This window comes from Drosophila sulfurigaster, chromosome 3, assembly GCF_023558435.1.
Source record: "Drosophila sulfurigaster albostrigata strain 15112-1811.04 chromosome 3, ASM2355843v2, whole genome shotgun sequence".
NCBI lineage: Eukaryota > Metazoa > Arthropoda > Insecta > Diptera > Drosophilidae > Drosophila > Drosophila sulfurigaster.
The window spans coordinates 9,839,158-9,851,899 of record NC_084883.1 but is presented as its reverse complement, the minus strand read 5'-3'; the positions used below and the strand labels follow the sequence as shown (position 1 = coordinate 9,851,899).

General features: G+C 34.1%; 1 protein-coding gene and 2 long non-coding RNA genes across 3 annotated transcripts; 2 read left to right on the top strand and 1 right to left on the bottom strand.

The window, feature by feature from the left end:
• Positions 1 to 1,946: 1,946 nt before the first annotated feature.
• Positions 1,947 to 9,737, top strand: LOC133846524 (G protein alpha q subunit-like). Its single transcript, XM_062281547.1, has 8 exons — positions 1,947 to 2,169; positions 8,354 to 8,538; positions 8,596 to 8,750; positions 8,817 to 8,945; positions 9,003 to 9,132; positions 9,196 to 9,352; positions 9,425 to 9,532; positions 9,608 to 9,737. The coding sequence occupies exons 1-8, from the start codon at positions 2,052 to 2,054 to the stop codon at positions 9,688 to 9,690; spliced, it is 1,065 nt and encodes a 354-aa protein (XP_062137531.1). The 5' UTR covers positions 1,947 to 2,051; the 3' UTR covers positions 9,691 to 9,737.
• LOC133846525 (uncharacterized) lies at positions 9,424 to 9,863 on the bottom strand. The gene is made up of 3 exons (XR_009894878.1): positions 9,759 to 9,863; positions 9,578 to 9,637; positions 9,424 to 9,526 (listed from the first exon to the last, which is right to left on the bottom strand). It is a non-coding gene; the product is annotated as an uncharacterized LOC133846525 (long non-coding RNA).
• Positions 9,864 to 10,072: 209 nt separating this feature from the next.
• On the top strand, positions 10,073 to 10,664 carry LOC133844051 (uncharacterized). The gene is made up of 4 exons (XR_009894563.1): positions 10,073 to 10,092; positions 10,155 to 10,236; positions 10,298 to 10,423; positions 10,646 to 10,664. It is a non-coding gene; the product is annotated as an uncharacterized LOC133844051 (long non-coding RNA).
• The last annotated feature ends 2,078 nt before the right edge of the window (positions 10,665 to 12,742 follow it).

Here is a 12,742-nt window from a genome sequence, read left to right as displayed (position 1 = left end):
ACAAATTATAGCTAAAGAAAATCAAATTTTAAAAATTAAATAATAGCAAGATATATTCAGTTGAAGTCATCAAGTAGTTCAAATGCTGATGCTGATAAGTCGGATTTATTAGAATGTGGAAGCCTTCTTTGGCCAGTAATATACGGATCCGAACTCAGAAGTAATCTGTGCATCAAATCTATATTCGTATCAATCCGAGAAGTCTTTCGGGTGTGCTGCCTTCTAAACATTTTGATGTCTTTATTTTTCGACTCTGCAGCTTCTTCAGATAATTCACCAATCGGCACAAGTGCATAATTTATCACATCTGGAGCATGAATCAAAATTTTGTGTACGGATGGTGGAAGATAGTACCATGGATACAAATTAATAAGCTTTCTGGCAGTATCAAGTGCATATTCTCCATATTTTGGCGCATTGATTTTGTAACCTGATGCCAAACACTGCAGCAATATTGAACACCGGGTTATAACGTCTTCATCAATACCCGTTATTTCAGCTGCTACTTTCGGATTTTTAAAAAACGCTCTTGCCGTATTTCCATCATTTGACGTGCCACTTCCTCCACTCCTAGGCTTGTCTACAATGAGTCCCATTCGTTTGCGAAAATCATTCTGCACATTGGATTTCCTTGTCAAAAGTACTTGTTTTCCTTCTGGAGTATTAACTCTCCAGCTCTTTAGATCGAGTCTATACGATACGTGCAAAAAGTATTCGAAAAAACGAATATAGGAGTGTAATGGAGATAAACCAAACTCATAGCGTCCTTCATGAACCTTCTTTTTCAAACAATTTTCCAAATCGTTCATCTCTGTCGGTTTCGCCTCACATATGTAGCACTTAGAGGATGACGTGTGACTTAGGGCACTACAAATTTTGTTCTTTTTGATGACTCACTAAAATCCACTTTCGGACGTCCACGTTTAGTAGTTTTGATCAATTCTTGAGGCTTACTAGGAGTGCGATTTATTAAAATTGTTTCCTTTTCGTTAAGCCAATTAGATTGCAACTTAAGAACTGATGCCTTTTTTGCGGTAATATTGTGTCCAAAACAAAGCAATTTTTTTGCAAATGTATCCAATACATTGCGTTAACACGCCCATCTCGGACACGTAGCCAATGTCTTCAATATTGCTGTTTACATGATCGATGACCTTCCGTAATTTTTCTGCATTGCTGCCGATTGCTGTACACCAATAATTGAATATGTACAATCGAGTGAAGACACATTGAGAAGTATCACCTACCAAAATTAAATTAATAAAAAAAAAACGCTATTAAAATTAAAATGTAAAGCTAATAAGAACAAAAAACACAAAAGACGAACACAAAGACACAGACTACAATGCAAAACAGCTGCATCGACCTTGAAGAAAAAAAAGAGACGATGTTAGTATATTGTTGATTGTGTACACAGCTGCCAATATCTGCAGCTAGTTTTACCTTTTTTTATACCTTAATATATTAACAAATACACTGAATAAAAAATTGAACGGGGAATTTTGGGGAATCACAGTTAAAACTTTACGTAAACATAAAAAAAAACGAATACAAAAGATACTAAAAATATAACAAAGTGAAGAATTAATTTTATAATAACGACAACACACGTTAGCTTTTATTAATATTGAAACTTAAAAATAATACCTTTAATTTCAAAATCCATTTTAAATAATATAAATTGGGCAGCGCAATTAGTAGACTGAACACTTTAAAGTTCGCTTTTGTTGTGAAATATTTGCGATGCGTGCAGCTGCGCTTTGCAAATGAACACGTGTTCACAGCTTCAATTCTATTTTTAGAAAGAACCGTTAGATTTCCAGAAAAATCTAGTTTGCAATGAAGAAGCTTGGACATTTTAGTATCGATTTGTTTACTTTTCGTAAATTTTTGTTGTTATGACTTTTTTATTTTTGGCCTATGGGCGGAACCACTGTGCAGCGGATCATCAAGAGTAGACGGGTTCCTTTTGTGAATAAGAATCTTTTTATAAATAGTAATAGCAACTTAAGAGCTACTTATATGTATACTTTGATTATTGACCAGTAATCATGTCATGTTGCTTATCAGAAGATCAAAAGGAAAGCAGGCGAATAAACGAGGAGATAGAGAAAATTATCAAAGAAGACAGAAAGAAAATGGACTATGTTATTAAACTCCTATTGCTGGGCAAGTATAACATTTATATCTCATGGAAAACAGTGTTTCATAACACGCTGCCACGCACCCTTCCACCCCCACAAATCAAAAAAATCGAATAACAAGCGTAATTTTAAAGCTAGAGCTGCAAATATATGTATATATATACTAGTTGACCCGGCGAACTTTGTTGTGGATGGACTTCCGACCCGTGAACATGCCACGTATAATTGACCATGGGAAAAACATGAATGTTCTAGATTTAAACCACATACTTTTAAAGATTGGGCTTGTGACTTGTTGATGGTCATGGCAAATGCAAAACGTATTGGAAATTGAATTTTTTTTTTAATCAAACGGCATATCGGTTGGGATTATCGTGATCCTCGGAATAAGAACTTTCTCACCTTTGAATTTTCCCATCATTATCGTAGCGTAAATTACATTGTTCATCAATTTTCTAACCACCAAACGCGAACCGTTGCAGTTGTGATTGGTTTATGTTTCAAAGCATGATTACTACGGAGCCAACCTTAAGGCGCAAATTGTGCGGTGGTAAGCCAGGCACATCCAAAGAGTTTACAAATTCAATTGGATAGTTGGTGGCTTCATCTTCATTTGTGATGCAGTCAATAGATTTGAATGAATGCATTGTTCCAATGATCTTATTTTGAATTATGTAATTCAGGTCATCTACATCTTTATTCTTAGCCGCTAAAATTGCTCGCTCACTTAACCATTCATTATTTTTGTAGTTAGAAATAATGCTTGGAAATACGTTGTTAATAAGTTCGTGTTTTGATAGGAGAAAAAAAAAAAAGATTCGATCGTCTTGCTCGCGGCATTGCTGACTGTAGATAAAAGTATAAACACATAATAGTTACTTACTGTTATTCCTTACTATAAGTGCAGCCATTTCGGTGGAGTTTATGATAATTCGCGCAGTCGAACGGGATAAAAAGTATCCAATGTCCGTCTCCTGGCTCTAAGCTACCTTCCTACCAATTTTCACTCAAATCTGTTCTGCCGTTCTTGATTTATAAGTGGTCTAACATAACAGACTTTCTTTTATATATATTATATAGATATAATAACAACTATAGTAATTGTGATTCCTGAAAATTGTGATGTGATCAGATAAAAATTGTCGAAGTTATTAAAAAAAATACATTTGCTTTGGCCGACAATCTGGTGTATTGTCTATGGTATATTTTGAATGTGGTACTATATCGATATACCAAATATACAATTTAGTATATTGTAGTATGATGTATTTTTGGTATAGTTTTAAAAAAATACCGAAATATTTTGCTTTTATTCTACTGGGTATCAGTCACTATTTATATAAATAGTGACTAATAACATACAATGTTTAATTATTGATTTCATTTGTCGGTATCGTTTCAAAATATTTTTGTAATATTTTTATATTTATTTGTATATTTTTTTTTATTTTATTTATTTATTTATTTATTTATTTGGACGTTGACGTACTAACGGCAGTACCATCAAGTGGCCCAGCGATACCAAGCACGGGCTTGTTGACGCGCGGACAAAACAAAATAAATTTGTAAACAGCATGCATTAAACGAAAACCGTGAATAAATATTAAAAGACGCTGGACAGCTAATTAATTTAGATTAAAAATATGTTAGAATAAGTGTATAATAAAATAAATAACAATTAAATACTCGATAAATAAGCTAATAATAAGGTTTTAAGCAAAGGAATAGATTTACTAGAGCAAACTACGTTATTGAGATTATTATAGTTCACACACAGAATACGGAAGGGATTATGGCAAGCAAAGTTAGTAGATCTACGTGAAATGACAAGAGGAAGAAAATTCCTAGTGATCCTGACAGGAACTGCAAAACTAATTTGACTTAACAGCTCCAAAGAGTCTATTTCACCATTAATTAGTCTCTGTATAAAAACAGCACCTTGCATAGTTCTACGGTCAGAAAGAGAAGGAAGGTTTAGTAATAAAAGTCTACTTCGATACGGTGGTAATCTAATATTAGGATTCCAATTTAAACTACGAAGAGCAAATAATAAGAATTGTTTCTGCACCGATTCAATCCTATCTTGATAAACCCTGTACTGGGGATTCCAGACAAGAGATCCGTACTCAAGGATAGGACGAACCAGTGAGACGTATAAAGTCTTAGTGATGTAGGGATCATTGAACTCTTTCGACCAGCGTTTTATAAATCCCAAAACACCCATGGCCCTATTTACAGCAGACAGAATATGTTTATCGAATTTTAGTTTTGCATCAAGCAGAACCCCTAAGTCATTCACACCTTCAATTCGCTCAAGAGGAGTATCATATAACATATAGTTATTTAACTGGGAAGAACCCCTACAAAAGGTCATAAACTTACACTTATTGCAGTTCAGATGTAACATATTTACTCTGCACCAAGATTCTAGACGATTAAGGTCACATTGTAACAGTGAGCTCGCAAGACTATCATTAAATGTCAGGCAAAGCTTAACGTCATCGGCGTACATAAGTACACGGGAATGCTCAATAACAGAAGGAAGATCATTTATGAACAAAGTGAACAATAGAGGACCCAAATGACTGCCCTGGGGCACACCAGAAGTGACTTGAACACATTTAGATACAAAACCATTAAAATAAACATTCTGAATTCTGTTGGAAAGGTATGAGGATATCCACTCAATTAGGCTATGAGGAAACCCTAAAACATTAAGCTTATACAGTAAAAGGTGATGATTAACAGAGTCAAAAGCTTTACTAAAATCGGTATAAATGACATCCGTTTGCATTTTATTCTCGAATCCTTTAATTACAATAGAAGAGAACTCCAATAAGTTAGTAGAAGTGGATCTAGACTTCACAAACCCATGTTGGTAAGGTGAAATTATAGATTTACACAGATGTTGCAGTTGAGAAGTTATAATTTTTCAAATGCTTTCGGAATCGCAGACAATTTAGATATACCGCGATAATTTTGAACTTTAGATTTGCTCCCTTTTTTAGGATAGGTATAATGTATGATTTTTCCAGATTTTAGGAAAAGAACATGAGTTAACGGATAATTCAAACAATTTAAAAGCGGTTTACAGATACTACCAGCACAATACCTTAGCACACAACTAGGTACTCCATCCGACCAGCCGAAAAACAGGTTTTATAGCCAATAGTTCCGTTAAAATAGAGCTTTCAGTAATTAAAGGACCAAAAATACAATTAGATGAATTTAACTGATAAGGATAAGAAAAGGAATTTTGAGAACTTGGGACAGAATATGTCGTTTGGAAAAAGTCCGCAAATAAATCGGCAACATCATGACCATTAGATACTGTCATATTTTCCAAAGACATAAATGCTGGTGATGACGCGGATCTACGCTTCGAGTTAACGAAGTCGTAAAATCGCTTTGGATCACGCTGAAATCTTATTCTGCACCTACTCAAATAATTATTATAACACTCATTGTTATGAGTGCGAAAAGCAGCTTGTGCAACAGAATAACGCAGAAAATCAAAGGAAGAGCCAGTTCCTTTGAATTTTTGTAAAGTCTCGACTTACGATTTTTTAAATTCGATAATTTCTTGGTAAACCATAAGGGTTTATCAGACAAATGTGGAATACTTGATGGAACACAAGCATCAAATAGCGAGTTTAAAGTAGAATAAAAAAATTCCACCGCTATATCCAAGTTTGTAAACAAAGAAAGTTGGGACCAGTCAGTTCGAGATATAAGCAGAGAAAGTTTCTCAAAATCGGTTTTCCGAAAACAACGAGAAAGCTCACCACAACGTACAAACGATTCTGACGCAATAAATGGGAACTCCAACGTAATTTCTAAAGTGGGATGGTAAGGGTCTTCAGGGAAGATATAGGAGATATTCTCGATAGAGAACATGAATCTGGGTCTAAAACAAAAATAAGATCTAGAGACCTGTTTAAGCAATTTGGAATATCATTAATCTGAGACAATGATACCCCGAAGAGACTATCAATAAAAACATGGGATACAGAGGGGGAAAGTCCATTTATATTCTCGGCTGAATGCCATGACACCCCAGATATATTAAAATCACCAAGGACAATAAAGTGATCCCGATCAGAAAGCATATTAGAAATGTCATTAATAATAGAAAAATGAGCAAAATATAAAGCATCATCTGAAGCAGGAGGGATATATGAGCAAGAAATAAAAATGTTTAAACTACCAAAGGATAATCTAACAGCCACTAGCTCAATGTCAGAAGTGTGATCAATCAATTCTGAATTTAATTGAGCATCTACTGCGATTAAAACCCCACCACCGCGACGTACCTTGCGGTCACGTCTGTATACGGAAAATCTACTAGAAAAGATTTCCGTATCAAGGATGTCATTTTTTAACCACGTTTCAGTAAAGGCAATGACATTGAAAGGGAAAGATACACTATTTAAATATAAGTCAGTAAGTTTACTACAAATACCTCTTACATTCTGATAGCCAAGAAGTAAAGAGGATGTTAGTTTTTTGAACTGACAGACATAGAAGAAGGCTTTGCAATCAAATTCTTGCCACTACCAGGAAGAGAAACCGGAGACCGATTTTTCTTTTCGCAACAAATTCTTTAACTAATAGGTGTTCCGGCCAAAACTCTTTACTGCACATCATGCTAAATTGTTCAGCGGGAACACTTATTTTAAAAGATGAAATCTCCCGTTCATACGAGAAATTAAATTTATCTACTTTAACCCTGGCTTGGGATTTGGACTTAATATAAGCCCGAACATCATCAGATGTCGTATCAGGGGAAAGCCTTGAAACGAAAATCTGCTTAAGAGGCGGCACTGCAACTAATGTATTGCGGACAACAGAGGTAGGAGCTGGAGGCGATTCTTGTATCGTTACAGCACTAACGATCTCAACAGAGGATGGTAATGGTTGAATTTCTTCAACCGTCTCCATCTCAGTCGGCAACAAAATCGAAGCCGGAGCCGGCGACTCCAATCTTAATGACGTAATGTCATGATCTGGAACATCCAGAGCTACCGAAGGTTGAGGGGACGGAGAACTAAACGACATTAATTCCCCAGCAGGTAGTACAGATAGGCTTGGAACATCAACTGGGACAGAAAGCTCAATTGGGGTAATCGACAGACGCGTATTGGCCTTTTTACGCTTCGGAGACTCGGTCAAGAGCTTCATACTCTTAAACCCAGAATCCAAAGCAGAAAAGCTATCGGAGAGTTTTTAAAGCCCGCCAATATATCTTTAAAACCAGTTCGCGTCTGCCGTATAAACCCAGCAATATCGCGTTCAGAGTCCCTACAATGTTCACAAGTCCATCTCAATCCAGACTTGGCCGAGATCAAATCAACAATACGGCCGTTAAAGCCAGCACATTTTTCATGTGCAACGTTGTCGCATAACCAGCAACAAACAAAACCCATTTTGGCACCAACTGGCACCCGGCATTTCTTGTTATAGCAGACCAACATGTTGCTAAAACAAAGATTGTTAAACCAATTAAAAAAAAAAAAAAGAAATAAATCAAAATAGGTAAATTATTTGCAAACTAATATGATCTGTACTTACGAAGAGCACAAAACACAGAGAGTATGCACAGGTCGAGCGAGACGCAAGATAGGTAGGCAACTACAACACCAAGAGAGGGAGAGTTACTATTCTAAAGAGCGTTGAGAGCACAAAGCACAAGCACTGAGAGTAAAGCGCGGGTCGAGCGAGACGCAAGATAGACGATAGCCAACAACAACACCAAGAGAGGGAGAGTTAACTATTGTAACAGCGTTGAGCGCAAAGAAAAGCAAGTGAAAAAAGAAGAGCGCGAAAGTAAACAAAAATACAAAAACAAAGTGCAGCGGCAACGAAAACAGAATTGTTTTGCTAACAAAGCAAAGCAAAGTTTGACCACACAATTTGTTGTTATATTTTTAGAAAAATGATAATAATTTACTAAATACACGAAAGCACACAGCGATTTAACGATCAGTAGTTAAATACAAGTGAGAGAGTAAAATTAATGTTATAATAATTGTAAATAAATATGAAATTTAATGAAAAATCACAAATTTAAGAGGGAAGAAAAAAAACACGTCCGACTGCGAATGCGAGAGCGAGCCTTATGAAATATATATATTATAAATATATAAACTAAATATACCACATATATTAATACTCTGGTTGAGGTATTAGTTTTAATTGTATGTTCTCAGGTACAGGTGAATCGGGAAAAACAACGTTTCTCAAACAAATGCGCATTATACATGGCGATAGGTTTTCGGACAAAGAGATGCGTTTCTTCACTAAGATGGTGTACCAAAACATATTCATGGCTATGCAGTCAATACTCAAGGCTATGAAAGAACTCAAAATATCCTATAGTGATGTTAAAAATATTGTAAGACGTGAACAATATTATTTCCAATTTCGAAATAAAGTTGTATTTTAATTGCAGGTTTGCGCTAAGCTCGTTTCGTCAGTTCCTTTTCAAACAATCGAAACCTTGAGAGACCCCTATTTGAGTGCCATTAAATGTCTTTGGAATGATGTTGGCATACAGGAGTGTTACAGTCGTCGAGACGAATATTATTTAATGGATTCTGCAGAATAGTTCGTAAAACATTGAATTAAGTCAAGAGCTTAAACAATTAATTGCTTTCTCTTTTGTCTACACAGCTTTCTGTGTAAAATAGAACGAATTGAAAAGACGGATTATATACCGAATGAAGAGGATATTTTGCGAGTACGTTCACCGACAACTGGAATCATTCAATACGATATTGAAATGGAACAATTTGTAATCCGGTATATTACCATATCTATTATAACAAATACGATCCAATACTAACAAATAAATTGCAGTATGGTTGACGTAGGTGGACAGCGTTCGGAACGAAGGAAATGGATCCATTGCTTTGAGAATGTAAACCTTATAATATTTTTCGTCGCAATTTCCGGGTACTTTCAAACTTTATTTGAATCCGAAAATGTTGTAAGTTAAAACTTACTGACATTTATTCAATTAGTTTGCTGTTTAATACTCTTTATATTGTAGAATAGAATGGAGGAATCGAAAGCTTTATTTAAAACCATATTTAATTCCCAATGGTTCGAAAAAACAGCGTATGTTCTGTTTCTTAACAAGATAGATCAATTTGAGGAGAAAATCAAGAAATATCATTTGGTGGATTATTTTCATTTGTATGGGGATGGTAAGGACAATAATTTCATAGTGCTTACAGTTAATAACTAATTTTTTTATTTTATTATAAATTTGCAAATAGGACCGAAGGGCGATTCAGAAGCAGCCCGTGACTTCATTCGGAACATGTTTCTTAGTTTGATAGAAGACAAAGAGAGGGCCTTCTATTGCCATTACACAAACGCTACGGGCAAGTATATATTATTATTTAATAAAATATAACACTTTGACTTACTTTGCAAATAATTTTTATTCAATATAACAGATACTCATAACATAACACTCGTCTTCGCCGCTGTAAAAGATACGATAATGAGCAATTTATTAGAATCCTTAAACATATGTTAAAATAAATCATTTCGTTAGGAAATAATTTGTTTATCTATTCATTCCATTAGTAATCTACGAGTATGTACTTGTAAAGTCCATAGTTCAAATAAATAATATAAAATCAAATGAATTCTGGTCATACAGCGTTTTCAACGGCCTTAAACGTTTTATTCATTAAGTTCTTAGATCTGATCATACTTTTCGATTTTAAAATGTATACTCGATAAATTTACTAGGCTAAACTTTTGCAGCTCTTGCGTACAAACACAATTGCAAAAAAATCCTTTTGTATATTGAAATATACAAAACTGTTTGCAACAATCTTTTATCGCCCTCTACTATTCGAGAATATTGTTTTTGGTGACCAATTTGCAGACATTGTTCGCCACCGAACAAGTGTTCCACAATGAGACAGCTAAGGTTGTATAATGATTCGCTACGATTAGATCAATAATAAGCTTGAACTTTACTTTCAATTGCAGATCTATTCGGAACTTGAGGCAATTGTTGACAAGTTGGCCACAGAATCGCAACGCGGCTCAAATACGCTGCGCAAACAAACAAGTAATTGAGTCGAAACATGTTTACACGCTTACACAAATATTAATCCAATTATTTACTGTAGTAAATCCCATCAAGACTTCGAGCCCAGTGCAATCGCCAGTGAACAAACTGAACAACGCCAATGCCAACAACAGCAACTATCAAAATCAAATTACCACAAACGGTGGCTCCAGTCTGGCAAACAGTCGTAAGTAGACATCCCATCAGCAGCAGGTGCTTTGTGTGCTTTTAATCAATTTACTCAGTTAATTATCTATATTACTTATGCAATTATCTTTTTGATTTCGTTTATTCCTTTGCTTTTTTATCACCCTCTTTTTCTTTGTTGTTTGTTCGATATAAAACACCAACAAAATATAACTTATAAATTGCTCAAAACTGTACAAAATCGCATTACATATCTCCAAAGTGTAAAATAAATTCCTAACTATTATATCTTCATTTATGTAAATGATATCACAAGGTACTTAATATTATACACAAGTTAAGTTATATACATATCTATATATCTATCTATCTATTATTACATGCACTATTATAATATCCTTAATATTATGATTTTATGCAAAATTTCGATGACAAATGCTATCCTTTTTTTTAGTTTTTGTATAAAGTTAACTTTTGTAGCAAACATAACGGGCTCCATTCCATGTAAACACTTGTCTTTTGTATTTTGAATCAATTATAAATCGGTCATCGAGTTAATTTATTGTTTATAAGGAGTTGTTGAATAAATTAAATAACATACATAACTGTAGAATGGCTTAGAACTCTTTAATGACTCTTTGATATCATTCAGTTAGACTGCCACGTGTTTAAAGTAAAATGTGGCCAAGAGCCAATAACAAATGGAATGTTGCATGATATCGCTTTTTATCTTTGTTTTCAATTCCAGAAAACTTCTGGCAACATTTTCGAAAAAAATGTTCTAAATTTGAAATTGTCCCTAAAAACCCGTAACATGCATGTCTTCAGTTATATTTTTTACTTCTTCTCTTTTTTTTATGAATTAAATTGTAATGTTTTTGTTGGAATGATGATGCTAACCCAAAACAAAACAAAATGAAATAACCAACAACCAAAAAAATACACACATTTAAACCAAAACTTACAACAAATCAATATGAACATATAAATGAAAATATAAACAAACATAAAGCATAAAACAACAAGTAGGAAAGCTACAGTCTAGTGTGCTCGACTGTGAGATACCCGCTACCCATTTTGAATAAAAGCAAAATATTGCGGCATTAATTTTAAAATATACCAAAAATACTACAATGATACTAAAAATATACCAAACGGTATATTTGGTATATCGATATAGTGACGCATTCAAAATATGTCTTAGACGGCACAATACCAACCAGATTGTCAGCCAAAGCAACTAAGACCCCTAGTAAGTAGGCGTTTTTCCCCATACAAAAGTATTTCTTTAATAACTTCCACAACTTTTATCTGATCGCAATTAAATTTTCAGGAATGATAAATACTATTGGTATTATTGTATACACCAAATCTCGCAGCTCTAGCATTTAAATTACGCTTGGTTTTAGATTTTTTTGATTTTCGGGGTCGAAAGTGGGCGTGGCAAAAAATGAAAACAAACTTGATCTGCGTGCAAACATAACAAATACTGTCGAAAAAATTATAGCTCTATCTCTTATAGTCTCTGAGATCTAGGTGTTCATACGGACAGACACACAGACGGACACACAGACGGACATGGCTAGATCGCCTCGGCTGTTGACGCTGATCAAGAATATATATACTTTATAGGGTCGGAGATGCCTCCTTCTACCTGTTACATACATTTCCTGTTGGTATATATAATAATAACTATAATAGTTACGATTCCTGAAAATTTGGTTGCGATCAGATAAAAATTGTCGAAGTTATTAAAGAAATACTTTTGTATGGGCAAAAACGACTACTTACTAGGGGTCTTAGTTGCTTTGACTGACAATCTGGTGTATTGAGCCGTCTATGGTATATTTTGAATGCGGTACTATATCGATATACCACATATACAATTTGGTATATTTTTAGTATTTTTGCAGTATATTTGGTATATTTTGAGAATAGCATCGCAAAATATATTGCTTTTATTTAAAATGGGTAGCAGGTATCTCACAGTCGAGTACACTCGACTGTAGCTTTCTTACTTGTTGAAATGTGTATTGTAAAGTTATTATTTTAATATTATTTAAACATTTATTTATCGCATGGACACATTGAACAAATGATAATAAATTACAGAAAATCAAATAAAACATAGATTAAACAAACAAGAAGAGTTTTTCATTATTTTTGTCGAATTTCTAAAAAAAGTAAGTATTTCGATTCTGAATAATTCCTAATTTACATATTGTAATTGGAAACTAAAAACCAGAACAGGTGATATTAGTATGATTTATTTATTTAGTATGTAATTATTTATTTTAACATGATTCTAAAAGAAGTTAGAGCGAAAAAAATACTTATTGTTCTATGTGTGTATAAATAA

What these genes read in the sequence shown, in the direction of transcription:
- LOC133846524 (XM_062281547.1), top strand. Translation starts at nt 2,052, where the DNA reads ATGTCATGTTGCTTATCAGAAGATCAAAAGGAAAGCAGGCGAATAAAC. An exon ending in ATAGTGATGTTAAAAATATT is followed by an intron (nt 8,539 to 8,595) that starts GTAAGACGTGAA and finishes TTTTAATTGCAG; the next exon opens with GTTTGCGCTAAGCTCGTTTC. An exon ending in TTAATGGATTCTGCAGAATA is followed by an intron (nt 8,751 to 8,816) that starts GTTCGTAAAACA and finishes TTGTCTACACAG; the next exon opens with CTTTCTGTGTAAAATAGAAC.